We start from the raw sequence: 18,109 nt of genomic DNA, 5'->3' as shown, positions 1-18,109 counted from the left end.
GTGCCCACCTCCACCCCCCACCCCCAGGCGCCTGCGCCCCCCTCCGTGGTTCTGAGGAAGGGGCCACCAGCAGAGCCACGCTCCGAGCCCACCACCACTCCCAGTTCCTCCCCAGTATCCCCTCCCGACCCCGCACGGCCAAGCTTGCCCACCCGCCAGCCCTCACCTGCCGCTGCTTCTCCAGCTCCGACTGGCTCATGGTACCGAGGGTCCCATCCTGACCGCTGGGCAGCTCCGCCAGGTCCCGGTTTGGGGGTGCTGAGAGCCCGGCAGCCGCCGCCGCCACCTCCTCCCTCTTGTCAGCTGGCGGCCCCAGCGTGGCTCGGGACAAGAAGGCAACGGAGGCATCCTGCTGCGGCGGGGCCGGGGGCTGCTGCGGCAGCACCGAGGGGGGCCGGAGGGGCGAGAGGCTGTAGGTGTCGGTAGCGGCGGTACCCGGTCCCAGGGGGCTGCCGGCTTGGTGGAAACCGGGGGACGAGGCGTAGGCTGAGCTCTGGGGTTTACTGGGGACGTAATGGCTGTTCATCCCGTGGGGCTGGTGGGACGGGGAGCCCTTGAGCGGCTCCGAGACGGCGGGGGGAAAGGTGAAGCGCATGGGGGGCTGGCTGCCTGGGAAGACGCTGGCACCGGGGGAGCGGGCGAAGGGGGGCTGCTGCCCAGCCGGTGCCTTGGCGTGGGGCTCACCTGCCGGGGTGCCCCCAAAACCCGCCCCGGCCGCTGGGCTGTGCGAGAGCGGCACCGACTTGAACCCCGGCTCCGGCAGCTGGGGCCGAGGGGGTTTGTGGAGGGGGGTGAAAGGGTCCCGGGATTGGGGCCGGGAGGGCGGTTGGGAGTAGGGGTCCGGGGATTGGAAACGGGGGGTGACGGGGGACTGGCAGAAGGCTTCGTTGGAGAGGGGGCGGGGGGTGAGAGGCGACTGGGAGCTGGACTGGGACTGGGGGCTGGCTGGGACGCGGGAGAAGGGCTCCGAGGGCAGGGAGCGAGGGGGGAGGGCGCAGCAAGCCTCAGGGGGCTGCAGCCGGGGGGTCAGCGGGGGCTGCGAGTAGGGGTCCAGGTAGGGCGACTGACGGTAGAGATCGGGGTGACCGGGGGGTGAGGGGGCCAGGGGATGGGGGTCGGGGGGCCGGTGCCCCAGCCCCGGGCTCTGCGGCTCTACCTGAGAGACCCGTGGGGTCATGGGGGCTTTGAAGACGTCGGCCGCCTTCAGCTCCGCAGCGGAGAGGTGGGGGCCGCCTGGGGACTCCCCGTAGCCCATCGTGGAAGAATAGCTGGGCGAGCAGACCCCCAGGCTCCCCCCTTCCTCCTTTTTCACCTCCAGACCCTTCTTCTGCTCCCCAAAAGGCAGGGGAGACAGCAGGGCTTCGGGGGGGCGGGCGCCGGGGCTCCCCGGTACCGAGAGGTTGTCCAAGGAAGGGCACCGGGGCTTCAGGAAAGGGTCGGGGGTACCAGGCTGGTGCCGGGGGGTGCCGGGGGGCGTGGGGTGGAAATCGGGGGGCTGGGAGCTGGGGCCAGCACGGGGCTGGGGGTGGCTCGGGAACGGCTGGAAGGCAGCGCCCGCCGTGGGGCTCTGGCTGAGGGGCGAGGGGAAACGGGGCTCCAGCGCGTAGGGGGGGGCCGCGCCGTAGGGATCGTGCGAAGGCACTTGGGCAGGGGACTGGGGTGGGAGCTTGAGGAAAAGCTCACTGGGCGACTCCGGCCCCACTCCGGCACCCGCCGGGGGCTTCAAGAAGCCCTCGCCGGCGCTGGGGGGGCTGCTGATGTAGACGGGCTGTGCCCCCGGCGGCACAGGGATCCGCAGGTGCAGCGAGGGTCTCTCTGGCTTGCGCAGTCCCTCCCCTTTGGTCTGCTTGTTGATCTGGCTCTCGGCCTGCTGCAGAGAGAGCCCGGCCGTCAGGGCTGCGGGGACCCCCCCCTGCCCTCCCAGCGGGCTGGGGAAGGGGCTAAGGGGGCAAGGGGTGGGCACGCCACGTCCCCATCCCCCCCCAGGGCTGGGCCAGGGCCGCCGGGCACCTCCCGCTCCAGCACGTACCTTCTGCACCTTGTTGATGCGATGAGCCGCCCGGTTATCTTTGGCCTTTTGCTAACAAAAACACGAAGCGCCAGCTGACTCCAGAGCAGCCCCCGGCGCCCAGGCCCCCCCCCCTCCCCCGCCCCAGTGACGCCCCGGCACTCACCAAATAGGGGGCTTTGTCTGTGGCGGGGACCTTCCTCCAGAGCTTCATGATCTGTTTACAACGGCTCGACCAGTCTGGGAGTCCGGTAGGAGCAGAGAAAGAGGAAAAAAAGCAACGTTAGCCCATAGCTGCCAAGCCCCCCCAAGCCCTCGGGGGGGTGACCATCCCCCTTCTTACGCAGGGACAGCCCCGTGCCCAGGATCTGGTGCTGAGACCCCCCCCCCCCCATCGTTGCACGGAGCGCTTCAGCCCCACAGCCAAGCCCTGTGCCGCAGCAGATGAGTTCTCCCCTCCGAAAGGGACCACCAGGGGTGTCACACAGCACCCAGCTCCCCCCGCAACGGGGCAACCGCAGCCCCCCCAGAGCCCTACCTGGGTAATCCTGCTTGAGGTTGGGGAAGTTCATGTTGGCGTAGAGGACGGGCGAGATGGTGGAGAGTTCGCCCAGCTCCTCATCCTTCTCCCAGCGCTGCAGGCTGCGCTGGTTGTAGGACAGCCCGTCGCCCTCCCCCTCCGTCGTGGGTGTCGTGGGTGTCGAGGGGGTGGTGGCAGCTGAGCTGCTGGCCCAGGGGCTCTCGGGCTCGCAGTGGTCCGGGCTGAAGAAGCCACTCCGTTCCCTGCGTTAGGGGAAAGAGTGTCATAGACCAGCAGGGTGTGAAGAAAGAGGGGGGGTCTGGCAACATTCCGGGGTTCAGTCCCGGCAGGGAGGCCAGCCCCAGCACCCCCAGCCGCCTGTGTACCTGTTATCGAGGAACGGGGACTGGCAGACACCCGAATACGACTCCAGGGAGACAGCTCCGGAGAGTGAGCCCAGGGAAACGCTCCCTGCAAGGAAAGGGAGAGGGGTTGCAGGGACGGCAGAACTGGGGCCCAGGCCTGTGCCCCCCCCCCCAGGAGCCCTAGCAGCCCTCAGACAATACAACGTTTCCCCCCATACGCCCCCAAAACGCTTCCCATGCCCATCCCCAGAGCAATAGGGAAGACCCAGGAATCTGCGCCGTCCCCTACCACCGGCACCCGCTGCTCTTCAAACAGCTCAACCCCAACATGTTGGCTTTCCTGGGGCAGCCTGAGTCCTGCCCCTCCTCCCCCCACCACCAGGACACCCCCCCCCCCCCTCCCCCATCACCACATCTCGGCTCGGGGCTGTGCCACCTCCACCTACCCTGCCCCGGCAGCTGGAGATCTCCTTGCAGAAACGGTCTCTGCGCCCGGCTGGGGTCCTGCCCTGCGCCGCTGGCCTCCATCCCCACAGCCACGCAGTTCAGGGGCTGCTCCCCGCGCTCTGCCGAGCCCAGCACGTCCTTGAAGAGCTGCTGGACGTCTTTGCTCTCCATCTTGGGCAGCTCTGCCAGGGGGGAGAAGGAAGAGCTGAGCCGTCGCAGGCAGCGCTCAGTGTAAATCTCACAGAGGGATGGTGGGTGAGGAACCTGGGGGTTCCGCCTCAGGGTCCTCCCGTGCTGAGGGGGACCACGGGGACGCCCTCACCTTCCGTGGGGATCTTGTCGAGGTCGGAGCTGAGCGCACCCTCACCCGGGGTGGCCGGTTTCTCAGCGTCCCCAGGGTCTGGGGAATCCTTCGGCTCATCAGTCCCTGCGAGGAGGAAACAGCAGATGCCCTCAGCACCCTGGGACCCCCCCAAGCTCAGGGCTGAGGAGCCCCCACCCCAGGACCCACCCACCCCCCAACTCCTCCAGGGCAACAGCACTCCTCCAGTCCGCCGAAGCCGTGCAGAGCGCCCCACCACGCGGGGGCGCGCTAGGCGCCGCTCTATGGTCACCAGCTCCAAGGAATCACACAGGGAAACCATAGAGTTCCTCTCCTCGCACTTCCCTCCCTGCCTAGAGCGTACTCCCCAAACCATAGAGCAGTTCCGCCTCTATGGTTGCAGACGCTCTAGGCCGCCTCTCGAAGGCCCCACGGAGGACTCTGCTCTCTGTCCGCCCCGGCGGCCCACGAGGAGGGTCCCGGGGGGTCCCGGGGCTCACCCAGGTCCTCGGCCTTCGCATCCTCCTTGCCATCGTCGTCAGGAGCCACGGCACTGCCGTCGGTGCTGTCATCCCCTGCGGGGCACCAGGCCTCAGTGGGGCTGGGCCACCTTGGGGGGGCGGGGACAACAGTACCCTCCAATGGCCCCCCGGGGTCACCCCCCACCCCCGGGGTCACCCCCCAGCACCCGGGGTCGGCAACAACCCCCAAGAGCCTTCAGCATCCTCAAAGCACCCCCAACCCCCCCCCCCCCCCACGAGCCCCTCACAGGCACAGTGGCCAAGGTTTGGGGTCCCACCCAGGCCAGATCCTGCCCGCGCTCACCTCGGGGGTGCGTGGGGGTCTCCCTCCTGTCAGGGGGGGCGCCCTGTAGTGCCCCAGCCAGAGTGGGGTCCCCCTTGGGCCGTGGGGCACCCTGGCCCAGGGAGGGGCGGGCGGCCCCGTCCCCCACGCCGCCCGCTGCCAGCAGCGCCTTCCGGCTCAGGTCCATCAGCGCCTTCCCAAAAAATGCCTCCTGCCAAAGGGGGAGCTGCCATCAGCGCCACGGCGTCCCTCAGGGTGTCCCCTCATCTCTCCCTGCCCTGGGGCCACCTCTGACCACCCTGGGGGCCACCTCCATCCTCCCGGGGGCCACCTCCAACCACCCTGGGGGCCACCTCCTCCATCCACCCTCCACCCACCCCGGGGCCACCTCCGACCCCCCCGCGGGGCCACCTCCATCCACCCCACCTGCAGATAGGGGGGGAACATGTCCTCCAACTTGCTCTTCTTCCTTCCCCGCCGTTTCTTCTTCTCGTCCCCCTCTGCCGAGCCCGGATCCAGGCCGCTCTCGGCCGGGAGATCACCCGGAGCCCCTGCAACAGGCACCCCGTTAACAACATCCCCCCCAAAAATGTGGGGCTGTTCCCGTGCCACAGGACATGCTCAGGCAAGGCACTGTCACCCCACCATGGAGGGCACCCCACGGCCCCTCTCCATCCTGGGGGAGGGCAAGGGAAAAAGGGCAAGGGAAAAAGGGCAAGGGAAAAAGGGCAAGGGAAAAAAGGGCAAGGGAAAAAGGGCAAGGGAAAAAGGGCAAGGGAAAAAGGGCAAGGGAAAAAGGGCAAGGGAAAAAGGGCAAGGGAAAAAGGGCAAGGGAAAAAGGGCAAGGGAAAAAGGGCAAGGGAAAAAGGGCAAGGGAAAAAGGGCAAGGGAAAAAGGGAAAGGGAAAAAGGGAAAGGGAAAAAGGGAAAGGGAAAAAGGGAAAGGGAAAAAGGGAAAGGGAAAAAGGGAAAGGGAAAAAGGGAAAGGGAAAAAGGGAAAGGGAAAAAGGGAAAGGGAAAAAGGGAAAGGGAAAAAGGGAAAGGGAAAAAGGGAAAGGGAAAAAGGGAAAGGGAAAAAGGGAAAGGGAAAAAGGGAAAGGGAAAAAGGGAAAGGGAAAAAAGGGAAAGGGAAAAAGGGAAAGGGAAAAAGGGAAAGGGAAAAAAGGGAAAGGGAAAAAGGGAAAGGGAAAAAGGGAAAGGGAAAAAGGGAAAGGGAAAAAGGGAAAGGGAAAAAGGGAAAGGGAAAAAGGGAAAGGGAAAAAGGGAAAGGGAAAAAGGGAAAGGGAAAAAAGGGAAAGGGAAAAAGGGAAAGGGAAAAAGGGAAAGGGAAAAAGGGAAAGGGAAAAAGGGAAAGGGAAAAAGGGAAAGGGAAAAAGGGAAAGGTAAAAAGGGAATCGGAAAAAGGGAAAGGGAAACAGGGAAAGGGAAAAAGGGAAAGGGAAAACGGGAAAGGGAAAAAGGGAAAGGGAAAAAGGGAAAGGGAAAAAGGGAAAGGGAAAAAGGGAAAGGGAAAAAGGGAAAGGGAAAAAGGGAAAGGGAAAAAGGAGGGAGCCGGGGGAGGAAAAGGAAAGGAAAGGAGGGAGCCGGGGGAGGAAAAGGAAAGGAAAGGAGGGAGCCGGGGGAGGAAAAGGAAAGGAAAGGAGGGAGCCGGGGGAGGGAGGAGCGGGTGCCAGGGGACCCTACCGTCCTCCGGGTGCCCCTCGGCGCTCAGCCCCTCACGCCCCACCTCGGCCAGCACCAACGAGACCTTCTTCAGGCGGGTGTGGGACTTGCGCTGCCGCACCATGAAGCCGCCGATGCCTGGGGAGCACAGAGAAGAGGAGGTGGGGGGTCACAGCAGGGCCGGGGGGGGGGGGGTTCCAGGCTGGGGGGGCAGCCCCAGGTGACACCCACTGGGCCGGGGGGGGGTGTCCAGGCTGGGGGGGCAGCCCCAGGTGACACCCACTGGGCCGGGGGGGTTCCAGGCTGGGGGGGCAGCCCCAGATAACACCCACCGGGCCGGGGGGGGGGTCCAGGCTGGGGGGGCAGCCCCAGGTGACACCCACTGGGCCGGGGGGGGATGTCCAGGCTGGGGGGGCAGCCCCAGGTGACACCCACTGGGCCGGGGGGGTTCCAGGCTGGGGGGGCAGCCCCAGATAACACCCACCGGGCCGGGGGGGGGGTCCAGGCTGGGGGGGCAGCCCCAGGTGACACCCACTGGGCCGGGGGGGGATGTCCAGGCTGGGGGGGCAGCCCCAGGTGACACCCACTGGGCCGGGGGGGGTCCAGGCTGGGGGGACAGCCCCAGGTGACACCCACCGGGCTGGGGGGGGGGGGGGCGGTCCGGGTGACACTCACCGGGCCGGTATGGCTTGCGCTTCCTCTTCTTGCACTCCTCCGGGTCTTCCAGCCCCTTCCCCGAGTCCCCGTCTGCCCCCACGTCACGGTCGGGGCTGGCCGGAGCCTCCAGCTTGATCTCACACTCCATGTGCTCGACACCCACTGGGGGAGGGGGGAGGGGGGGGACACAGACACCCACCGACGCACGTTACCGAGGTCCCCCAGCACCCCCCCGGCGCACCCCGCCAGCTCACCCGCTGGGGATACCCACCTTCGGCTTTGAGCAGCTCGTCGGCATCCAGGTCGGCATCCTTCTTGTCATCGGGGCCCAGGGGGTCGCCCCCCTCCAGCCCCCCGTCCCCGTTCAGGGGGCCCAGCCGCCCCTTGCGCTGCCGGCGCTTGTGCAAGGGGGACAGCGAGAGGTTGCGCAGCACCGCCATCCCCGTCTCCGTCAGCCACACGCCCTCGAAACGGAAATATTGGGGCTCTGCGGGGACGACAGGCACCGTTGGGGACAAAAGCACCCAGCCCCCACCCTGCACCCACCCCAGTGCCCCCCCCCCCCCAAAACCCAGCACCCAGCACAGCACCCACCCCAGTACCCCCCCCAGCACCCAGTCCCAGCACTCCCACCCCCAGCACCCAGCCCCAGCACCCAGCCCAGCGCCCCCACCTCAGTACGCCCCCCAAAACCCAGCACCCACCCCAGTACCCCCCCAGTACCCAGCCCCAGCTCTCCCAGCCCCAGCACCCACCCCCAAAAACCAGCACCCAGTACAGCACCCACCCCAGTACCCAGTCCCAGCACTCCCACCCCCAGCACCCAGACCCAGCCCCCAGCCCAGCACCCACCCCAGTGCCCCCACCCCCAGCATCCACCCTGCACCCACCCCCCAGTACCCCCTCAGCGCCCAGCACCCCCAGCCCCCACCCCCAGCACTCCCCAGCCCCAGCCCCCACCCTGCACCCACCCCCAGCGCCCCCACCCCCAGAACCCAGCCCCCAGCCCAGCACCCACCTCAGCAACCCAGTGCCCAGCCCCAGCGCCCCCCACCCCCAGCACCCACCCCAGCACACAGCCTGCACCCTGCACCCACCCCAGCACCTCCCCCCCACCCAGCCCCAGCACCCCCCCACCCCCAGCACCCACCCTGCACCCACCTCAGCGCCCCCAGCCCCAGTGCCCCCACCCCCCAGCCCCCACCCAGCCCCGCACAGACCTGGCTCCTTGGCCTTGACGGAGGCGATGTCTGGGGGAGGCACGGGCACTGCAGAGGGAGAACCGACAGGGAGGTGAGTCCCCACGCCCCCAAATGTCCCCCGAACCCCACAGGCTCCCCCCGCCCCCCCAAACCCCACGGGTTTCCCCCCACCCTGGGTGCTCACCGGCCGGCTTGACCACATAGGGCTGGCAAGCGCTGCAGTCGAAGCCTTCATCCGCAGCCTGCTCCACCTCCTCCTCCGTGAAGAGGCTGTCGCACGCCGCGTGCAGCCACCTGCGGGCAGCAGGGACCCCGTCACGCCCCCCCCCCTGAACACCAAGGACCCCCCCCAACCCTGACCCTGGGGCGGGGGGGGGAGCTGGCTGCTGGGGGGGGGTGGGGGGGTGCAGTGCTCACCGATCGCAGTGCCGGCACTGGATGAGCAGATCGTCCTCCACGTATTTCTCGCGGCAGAAGGGGCAGACGACCAGGCTGGCGCAGGGCGCGCAGTGGGTGTAGTTGTTCTGCCACTCGCAGTGGAACCCGGGGGACGCTGCCCCGCACTGCACGCAGCACACGCACCTGGCGGGGTGGGGGGGAAAAGGGAGGAGAGCCCCCAGGGCTCAGCACCAGCCCTGAGCACCCACTCCCAAGGGCTCCCCGTGTCCTTTCCCCCGCCCCACCCCCACGCACCATTTGCATTTCCAGCCGCCCTTGGGCACGGTTTGCAAGGGGGGGTCCAGGCAGTACGTGTGGTAGCTGATGTCGCAGTCGTCGCAGAGCAGGAGGCGAGAGGGGTCGGAGGCTTTGCCGCACACCTCGCAGACGATGCATTCCACGCAGCGCCAGCCCTTCAGCAGCATCACCTTCGTGATCTAGGAATTGGGGGGGGAGGGGTGTCTGTGTGAGCCCTAGGCACGGCCGCGGGGGTCCCCAGCCTTAGTTGTGGCGGCAGGGGACACCCTGGGGGACACTCCAGGGCACGGCACGACAGCGTGGACACGCTGGGCACAACCTTGGGTGGCTCCAAGGGGCACAGTGCGGTCCTGCCCACCCAGCACAGGGCTGGGGGGGGGTTCCCAGTCTCCCTCACCTTGCTGTTGACGCAGTAGGGGTGGTAGCACTGGGAGCACTGGGAGCAGGCAAGGAGGTGCCCCTCGGCCCCGCGCCCGAAGCTGCCGCACACCACGCACATGTCCTGGGGGAGAGAGGCTGTGAGAGGAGCTGGGAGGGGGGAACGGGGGGGGGGACAGGGACAGAAATCTGTCCGGCCCCGTCCGTCCGTCCATCCTGGAGCACCCCGCTTACCTGCATGAGCACGAACTTGTCGGTGTTGGAAAAGAGGACGACCGTGTTCTGCATCGTGTCATCATCGTCCTCATCCTCCTCCTTGCTAGGCGAGCTCTCCACGTCGGCGAGCTGGGGACAGAGTTGGGGGGGGGGCTCAGCACCAAGGACCCCCACTCTCCGGGCAGTTTGGGGAGGCAACAGCCAAACTCCGGTGCCAAACTGGGGGGGGGGGCACAGGAACAGGCAGGCACAGCAGACCCCCTGCCCACCTGTGAGCCAGCCCCTCCCCAGCTCTACACTTGTGGGGGGTGAAACCCCCAGCCCCCACAGCACAACCCCCCAGGCAGCCACCTCCCCCCCAGGACCCCCACCCACCCCACGGGGTCCCAAACCTTTCCGAGGCAATGGGATGGTGGGGAAGGGGATGGGGGGGGAAATGCTCGGCTCTCAGCTCTGGCACTTAACAGCTTGGGGGGACAACCCCCCTGCCCCCAGCCCCCCACCTCCGCCCCCAGCCCAGCCTTACTGCTAGGGTGTCAACGGACGAGGTGGTCGACTTCAGGCGTGCACGGCCCCGGCCCCGGCCCCCGTGGGACCCACCTCGGGGGCGCCTCCGCCCCGGGAAGCTGCTGCTGCGACCCTAGGGCCAAGGGGAGAGGGGGGGGCGGGTTACAGCAACCGGGGGTGGGGGGGGGGCCCGGCCGGACCCCCACCGTGCATCCCAGCCAGGGCAGGGGCAGCGGAGGGGCACGGCCCCCATCCCACCCCCACAGCCCTCGCCTACTCGCCGCAGGGGCAGCCCAGGGAGGGGGGCACAGCCCTGGCGGGGCAGTAAGGGTGCTGGACCCCTTGGGTGTGTGTGTGTCGTCCCCCCCTCAATACCTGCTTGACACGGGAGCGCCCCGGGGAGCTGCGCCGCCGGCTCTTGTCCCCGTCCCCTTTGGCGGCCGGTTCGAAGAGCAACGAGTCGTCGGTCTCGGCACCCAGCGGGTAGCGACCCGGCGTCCTCCTTCTGCAGGCTGGCATCAGCCGAAGGTGGTCCCAGCTCCAGGGACAGCGAGCCCCCCCCCTCAGGGTCCGGGGACCCCAGCAGCGGCTCCGAGCTGGGGAAGCTGCTGCTGGTGTCCCCCTGACTCAAGTTGGAGATCTCATTGAGGATGTCGGGGCGGGGGCGCAGGGCTGGGGGCTCGGAGCCCCCCTCGTCCCCACGTTCCAGCAGCTTCTCCCCGGCGGCGCACACCTCCATGGGGGTCTCGGGGCCCAGCTCCTCCGGTTCCAGGAGCAGGGGGGATCCCTTGGCTTCGGGGTCCCCCCCAGCCCGGCCTTCCTCCAGCGCATCCTCCTCACTCAGAGGCGGGGAGCTACCACTGGTGCCCTCCCGCTCCAGCCTCGGAGCCTCTTCTTCTTCCTCCTCCTCCTCCTCGGGCAGACCCGGGAAGGGTCCCAGCTCCGGGGCTGGGCTGGTATGGGGGCCATCTCCGGGGGGGCTGGCTGGCGACACCCCCTCCCCACCAGCTGTCTCCATCTCCTCATCCTCAGGGGGCTCGGTAGGGCCTGGGGTGCAGGCAGGGGAGCCCAGGGGGGGTGGCGGGGAGCCGGGGGGCTCGGTGTCCATGGCAGTGGCGGGGCTGCCGGGGGGCTCGGGCAGGGCTGGGGGGGGGAGGCTCGGCCACTTCGTCCTCCTTGACGTCAGGCGAGGGCTCTGGGGGGTGGGCAGGTGAGATGGCACGGAGATCTGGAAGGGTGAAGAGGAAGGGACGGTGACGCCACAGCCCCCCCCCCAGAGACACCCACCCCTCACACCCCCTCCTAAAACCCCGGTGCCACCCCCAGACCCACCTGGGGGAGCAGGGGGTGGGAGTGCCGTCTCCAGGGGCAGCAAGGGCTCTGGCTCCATCTCCATCTCCTCTTCGGGGGACACCTCCGGGGCCAGGGTGGGCGCTTCCTCTGCCACCGCCACCTCGGGAAGGAGACCTGCGGGATGGGGCCAGGGGTGAGGGAGGTATGGGGGTCCCCTCCAGCCCCCCGTGCCACCCAGCCTGGGGTTGAGGCAACTCAGCCTGGCCCAGGGACACCCCAGACCTGCCGTGTACCCCCAAAATGGGACATCGAAACACGCAATCGGGGTCAACAGGTTCAGGGTCACACAAGACCAGTGCGAGGACCTGGGTGTAGGACCCCTGCACCCATGGGAGACAACAGGAGGGGATGGGGACAGACTGAGAATCCTCTATTTACCTGGTGGCTTCAGGTCCTCCTCAGGGGGCAGCTCGCTGGGGAGCAGCTCTTCGGGGGGCAGCTCATCAGGGGGTGGTTCTTCGGGGGGCAGCTCGTCGAGGAGCGGCTCTTCAGGGGGCAGCTCGCTGGGGGGCAGCTCGTCGAGGAGCGGCTCTTCGGGGGGCAGCTCGCTGGGGATCGGCTCGTCATGGGGAGGTTCCTCGGGGGGCGGCTCGTCATGGGGAGGTTCCTCGGGGGGCGGCTCGTCATGGAGAGGTTCCTCGGGGGGCAGCTCATGATCAGGTGGTTCCTCGGGGGGCAGCTCGTCATGGAGAGGTTCCTCGGGGGGCAGCTCGTCATGGAGAGGTTCCTCGGGGGGCAGCTCGTCATGGAGAGGTTCCTCGGGGGGCAGCTCGTCATGGGGAGGTTCCTCGGGGGGCAGCTCGTCATGGGGAGGTTCCTCGGGGGGCAGCTCGTCATGGGGTAACTCACCAAGGGGCAATTTGCCAAGGGACAGCTCATCAGGGGGCAGCTTGTCAAGCAGTGGTTCGCTGGGGGGCAATTTGTCAAGGAGCGGCTCGTCGGGGGGCAGCTCGTCAAGGGGCGGCTCCTCGGGGGGCAACTTGTCAAGGGGCAGCTCCTCGGGGGGCAACTTGTCAAGGGGCAGCTCCTCGGGGGGCAACTTGTCAAGGGGCAGCTCCTCGGGGGGCACCTTGTCAAGGGGCAGCTCCTCGGGGGGCAACTTGTCAAGGGGCAGCTCCTCGGGGGGCAACTTGTCAAGGGGCAGCTCCTCGGGGGGCAACTTGTCAAGGGGCAGCTCCTCGGGTGGTGGTTTACTGGGGGGCAGCTCATCAAGGGGAGGTAGGTCGAGGGGCAACTCGTCGTCAAGGGGCAGCTCATCGAGGGGCGGCTCGTTGAGGGGTGGTTCGTCGGGGAGCAGCTCCGCGAGGGGGGGTCTGTCGAGGGGCGGCTCATCGAGGGGTGGTCTCTCGAGGGGCAGCTCATCGAGGGGGGGCTCATCGAGGGGTGGTCTCTCGAGAGGCAGCTCATCGAGGGGGGGCTCATCAGAGGGCAGTATGAGAGGAGGGGGCTGCACGTCGAGGGTCAGTTCATCAGGGGGCACCTCCGCAGGGGTCAGCTCGCCGGGAGGAGACCCGCTATCAGCCAGGGGTGCCTCTTGGGGGTCCCCCTCCAGCTGCGTCTCCTCATCACACCCCACAGGCTCCAGCTTGGGTGGGGGGCCAGGCACATCCGTCGGCTCGCTGCAGCCGGGGGACGCCGACCTGGAGGGGGGGGGGGGACGGGGACACCAGGTGAGGGGAGGGGGTGGCATGAGCCGCTTCTACCCCCAAAGGAGGCACCCAGCCCGACACCCCCCAAGTAGTCCCCCCATCCCCACTCACATCTGGGGGGGGGGGTCCGGCTGCGGCGCGTGTGCCGCTACCCCGCGGGCACCCTCCACGGCGCGGCGCTGCTGGCAGCCCTCGCACACCGAGTAGCTCCTGTCCCACTGGCAGCCGGGGTCGAGCCCCGCCGGGCGCCGGCCACAATCGGAGCAGACGCGGCAGTTCTGGAAAGAGGGGTGGGAGAAAAGCACGTCAAGGGGGCTGGGGGTGGGGGTAGGTACCCCTGTACCCCCTCGGCAAGAGCGGGACGTACCTTGCACTTCCAGGAGTCGGCGGGGAGAGCCTCGATGGCCGGCTGCATGCAGAAGGTGTGGTAGCCCTTATCGCAAGCCTCGCAAACCAGCATCATGGAGTCCTCGCCGGGCTGCCTGCGGGGTGCGGGGGGACAGGGGTGAGGGTCGCGTCCCCCTCGTTGCGTCGTGTGTCCCCCTCCCCGGGTCACAGGGACGCGGGCTCACCTGCAGGTCTGGCACACTTTGCACTCGGGGCACTGCCAGCCCGAGCGTTTGCGGGGCGTCAGGGCGATGTCCAGGCAAGCGCCGTGGTAGTGCTGCCCGCAGCTGGTGCAGAAAACCAAATCCCGCAGGTCGCCCGGCCCATCGCACACCGAGCACCGGGCATCCTCTGCACGGGGGAACAGAGCCGGGGGGCTGTCAGAGCCACCCCCTGACCCACCGGGACCCCCCTCTGGGGTGGGAGGGGCCCCAGCCCAGCCCCCCCCCCCCACCCCGGGCCAGCAGCCCCAGCCCCCACGCACCCATCTGCACAGCTTCGGTGGCGTGATCGGGACAGAGGAGCCGCAGGGTCTTCATGGACTGGAAGCAGCCGGCAGCGGCGGCGCAGGGGAAGTGGTAGAGGCGGGGGCAGCCGGCCGCCCGGCACGGGATGGTGGCCCCCGTCCGCCGACAGTGTTCACATTTCTGAAACCAAGAGTCCAACGGGGTCAGAGACGCTGCCAGGGGCCGGGCTGAGCCCCCCCCCCCACACACTGCCCCCTCAACCTACCCCGGGATCCGCTTTTACCTGTGAGATCCCTGAGAAAACAGCTCTGTCCACACCGACCAGCCCCGCCGCCTCCTGCCCCACGCCGGCGGACCAGGCTGCGCACCAGCGATGGACCCAGCAGTGCCCTGTGGGGAGGGGGCGTCAGTGACAGCAGTGGGGGGGAAGGGGAACACACAGAGGGGCACGACGGGGACCCCAGCACCGGGGGGGAGGGGAACACACAGAGGGGCGCGACGGGGACCCCAGCACCGGGGGGGAGGGGAACACACAGAGGGGCGCGACGGGGACCCCAGCACCGGGGGTTGGGGTGGGGACACACAGAGGGGCGCGATGGGGACCCCAGCACCGGGGGGGGTGGGGTGGGGAACACACAGAGGGGCGCGACGGGGACCCCAGCACCGGGGGTTGGGGTGGGGACACACAGAGGGGCGCGATGGGGACCCCAGCACCGGGGGGTGGGGTGGGGAACACAGAGGGGCACGACGGGGACCCCAGCACTGGGGGGTGGGGTGGGGAACACACAGAGGGGCGCGACGGGGACCCCAGCACCGGGGGGTGGGGAGGGGAACACACAGAGGGGGGACCCCAGCACCGGGGGGGTGGGGAGGGGAACACAGAGGGGCACGACGGGGACCCCAGCACGGAGGGGTGGGGGAACACACAGAGGGGCACGACGGGGACCCCAGCACCGGGGGGTGGGGAACACACAGAGGGGTGCGACGGGGACCCCAGCACCGGGGGGTGGGGAACACACAGAGGGGTGCGACGGGGACCCCAGCACCGGGGGGTGGGGAACACACAGAGGGGCGCGACGGGGACCCCAGCACCAGGGGGGAGGGGAACACACAGAGGGGTGCGACGGGGACCCCAGCACCGGGGGGTGGGGAGGGGAACACAGAGGGGCACGATGGGGACCCCAGCACCGTGGGGGAGGGGGACACACAGAGGGGCGCGACGGGGACCCCAGCACCGGGGGGGTGGGGAGGGGAACACACAGAGGGGCGCGACGGGGACCCCAGCACCGGGGGGGAGGGGAACACACAGAGGGGTGCGACGGGGACCCCAGCACCGGGGGGTGGGGAACACACAGAGGGGTGCGACGGGGACCCCAGCACCGGGGGGTGGGGAACACACAGAGGGGCGCGACGGGGGACCCCAGCACCAGGGGGGAGGGGAACACACAGAGGGGTGCGATGGGGACCCCAGCACCGAGGGGTGGGGGGGGAACACACAGAGGGGCGTGACGGGGACCCCAGCACCGGCTGGGGGGGGAACACAGAGGGGGGACCCCAGCACCGGGGGGGTGGGGAACACACAGAGGGGCACGACGGGGACCCCAGCACCGTCACCACACTCACCCGTCGGCTCAAAGAGCTGCGCCGGAGTCACCCGCTCGGAGAAACCAATCTGTGCCACGTCGTCACCCACGGGCTCCAGCTGGGGGGGGGGCTGGCCGGGACCCTCGGGGGGCTCGTGCCCCACCAGCCGCTCAGGCCAGTCGGGCGCTGGCTCAAAGCGCTGCAGCTCCCGCTGCCCGTGCGGGCTCCAGTCCCCACAGTTGCAGAGGGCGCAGCGACGGGCTGGCGGGCTGGGGAAACACGGGGTGGGGAGGTCAGGGATGCTCAGGACACCCCCACCCCCACTTCACGCCACCTCCCATCCCCACCCCCACCCCAGCCCCCCCATCCTCACCTGCCAGCCTGGGGAGGTCCCTTCGTGTCTGTGCTCTCTGGCTCCGGCCCCGCGGAGGCTCCTTCGGGGGGTTTCAGGGGGTCTCCCTCCGCGCTGCCCATCTCCTCCGAGGCCACGGCCCCATCGGCTGCCGGGAGAGCGGGTGTCAGCCACCGTGGGAGGGGGAGGTGACAAGAACGGGTGCCGTGCCTGTGCCCCCCCACCCCCAGCCCCCTGCCCCGGGCTCACCTGGCGCGTCCGCGTCCTTCTCCTCGCTGGGCAGCTTCTGTTCATCCATCCTGCCTCCGGCGTCCCTCGGGGGAGGCCCGCGGCTGCGAGGGGGCGAGAGCCATCAGCACGGGGGTAAAGGGACCCACAGCCCCCCCCCCCCGCCCCAAGACCACCCCCACCACCACCCAAGGAACAGGGCAGCCCCCTCCAGTTCCGTTTCCCCCCCCCCAGGGCAAGTTTGTGGGGTCTCAACCTGGTGGAAGTGACCCCCCACACACACACATGCTGCACATCCCGGTTCCCCGGGGGTCCGGGAGACCCTGTGCCCCACCTTGGGGACAGTTCCTCACCAGAACCCCACGACCCCCCAGGTGCCCCCCACCCCCCAGCATATCTAGGGCAGCCCAGTCCCCACCAGCAAAGCCACAGGGGGGGGGGGCTGAGGGTGCATGACCTCGATTAAACCCAGGCCGGTGGGGGGGGGGGGGGGGTTGTCAACCTCAGCTCCACTGCACACTGGCACCCCGGGGGGTCACCGGGACCCCCGAGAAGCCACCCAGACACCCACCGCCCCCCAGCAGAAGCAGCATCGCATCCAGCAGCTGGGGGAAGCACCCTCAGTGAAGCTGGGACCCCCCCCCCCCCAAGTGCCTCCCAGGTGGGATTTGGGGGGCAGCGATAAAGCGGGGTGCCCAGGTCCCCCCTGCCGGTCCTGCCCGTGCCTCAGTTTCCCCAGGCACAGCGTCAAAGCCATGCGGTGCCTGTGGGGGGGGGGGGGTGGTGGTCCCAGGGGAAGGGTCACCCCCCCAACACCACGACTAAAGCTGGGGGAGGGCCACGGCCCCACCCACAGCCACCCCCTCCCACCGGTATGTCACACGCACCCCAAAAACCCGGGGGGGACCCAAGCGGCTGCGGGGGGGGAGGGGGCAGCAAAGGAGACCCCAAAGTACAAGCCACGCGCAGGAAGAGGGGGCCTGGGCTGCACCCGGGGGGGCACGACTCTCCCCCCTCCCCCCCCGAAATCACAGGGGGCTGGGGGGGGTCGCACTGGGGCAGCCCCCGACCCCCCAAAACCCCACCTTGCCCCCCCAGGACGGTGCGGGGGAGGGGGGGAGTCGCGGAAGGAGCCCCGGGCCGGGCGCGGAGCCGTTGGGGAGGGTCCCGGCCCGGGGGCGGATACGGGCCCCCCCCCCCCCTCCCCCAGCAAACCGCCTCCGGTTCCCCGGTGATCCCGGGGGGATTAGGGCCGCCCCGGAGCGGCTGCGCCCTCCCCGGAAGGGCCCCGGCGTGCACCGGGACCGGGGGGTGGGGGGGGGTCGACGGAGGGGCCCTGCCCGCGCCCCCGGGGGGGCTGAAGCACCGCGCGGGGACCCCCCCCTCCTCCCCGGTGCCCCCGAGCCGCGCTCCCCCCGCTCCTTCCCCGGTGCGACCGGGGGGGGCCGAGCCAGCCAGGCCCGCCGCGGCCTACCCGGCCACCGGCACCGGGGCCCCGGAGCGCCGGGCCCGGCCGTACCTCCCCGCTCAGGCGGCGGCCCGGGCCCCGCCGTCTCCCGCGGTCGGGGAGAACCCCCGGTAACGGCAGCGGACACAAAGGGAACCGGGGGGGCCGCGCTCCGGGCCCGGCCGCCGGGGAGGCCTAGCCGGGAGGAGGCGGCGGCGGCGGCGCGGCCCGGCCCGGCGCGGCGGAGGCGGTGCGGCCTGGGGCCGAACGTGGAGCCTCTCCCTTCCGGGGCCTCAGGGCCCGGGCCCGAAGGCGCGGGAGCCCCGGTAGAGCCACCCCCCACCCGCCGCCCGGTTCTTACCCCCCGCGGCCGCCCTACGCCGACGGGCCTCGGGGCGCGGGGCGGACGGTGCTCCCCGGCGCGGCCATTTCCAGAGGAAAGTAGGTCCCGCCGCCCGCCCCCCGCCCCGCCCCGCCCGCCCCCGCCCGCCCCGCCGGGGCCGCCGCGCTGCGCCCTGGGGGCCGCGGCCGGGGGGCGCCGCGCCCGCACTACTTGGCGGCGGGGGCTCGGGCGGAGGGAGACGGTGCGCGGCGGGCGCTGCGGCGGCGGGGGGTGTGACGGCGCGGGCCGCAGCGCACGCTGCCGGGAGGGATCCTTCCGCGACGCTTAACCCCGCCGGCGCCGGGGCGGGCGGCGCGCACGTGGGCACGGCGGGGCGGCACCGGGCAGCGGCCCTGGCTCCGCCCCGGCACCGGAGCGGCCCCGCTGGGGACGCGGCTGGCCCTGGGTGACCGTTCCGTACCCCGGTTCCGGGCTGTTCCCGGTTCTGACTCCAGCTTTTAGTCCCCGAGCGTACGG

General features: G+C 70.0%; 1 protein-coding gene across 1 annotated transcript in view; it reads right to left on the bottom strand.

The window, feature by feature from the left end:
- Positions 1–17,700, bottom strand: part of KMT2D (lysine methyltransferase 2D) — a 36,466-nt gene extending 18,766 nt beyond the window's left edge. Inside the window, 34 exon segments of the mRNA XM_040577863.1 lie at positions 167–1,870; positions 2,030–2,080; positions 2,175–2,248; positions 2,547–2,791; positions 2,915–2,999; positions 3,340–3,522; positions 3,663–3,767; positions 4,163–4,237; positions 4,488–4,677; positions 4,893–5,017; positions 6,149–6,265; positions 6,803–6,946; positions 7,056–7,271; positions 8,005–8,052; positions 8,171–8,280; positions 8,404–8,568; positions 8,680–8,861; positions 9,080–9,184; positions 9,295–9,405; positions 9,803–9,916; positions 10,159–10,266; positions 10,268–10,936; positions 10,938–11,011; positions 11,116–11,250; positions 11,515–12,776; positions 12,897–13,063; positions 13,153–13,267; positions 13,358–13,523; positions 13,657–13,819; positions 13,923–14,029; positions 15,263–15,492; positions 15,597–15,723; positions 15,825–15,907; positions 17,613–17,700. Coding sequence (XP_040433797.1) covers positions 167–1,870; positions 2,030–2,080; positions 2,175–2,248; positions 2,547–2,791; positions 2,915–2,999; positions 3,340–3,522; positions 3,663–3,767; positions 4,163–4,237; positions 4,488–4,677; positions 4,893–5,017; positions 6,149–6,265; positions 6,803–6,946; positions 7,056–7,271; positions 8,005–8,052; positions 8,171–8,280; positions 8,404–8,568; positions 8,680–8,861; positions 9,080–9,184; positions 9,295–9,405; positions 9,803–9,916; positions 10,159–10,266; positions 10,268–10,936; positions 10,938–11,011; positions 11,116–11,250; positions 11,515–12,776; positions 12,897–13,063; positions 13,153–13,267; positions 13,358–13,523; positions 13,657–13,819; positions 13,923–14,029; positions 15,263–15,492; positions 15,597–15,723; positions 15,825–15,873 — 7,521 coding nt within the window. The 5' untranslated portion in view covers positions 15,874–15,907; positions 17,613–17,700.
- Positions 17,701–18,109: the final 409 nt, after the last annotated feature.

This window comes from Falco naumanni, chromosome 20 (genome assembly GCF_017639655.2).
Source record: "Falco naumanni isolate bFalNau1 chromosome 20, bFalNau1.pat, whole genome shotgun sequence".
NCBI classification, from domain to species: domain Eukaryota; kingdom Metazoa; phylum Chordata; class Aves; order Falconiformes; family Falconidae; genus Falco; species Falco naumanni.
This window is presented reverse-complemented; position numbering and strand designations above follow the sequence as displayed.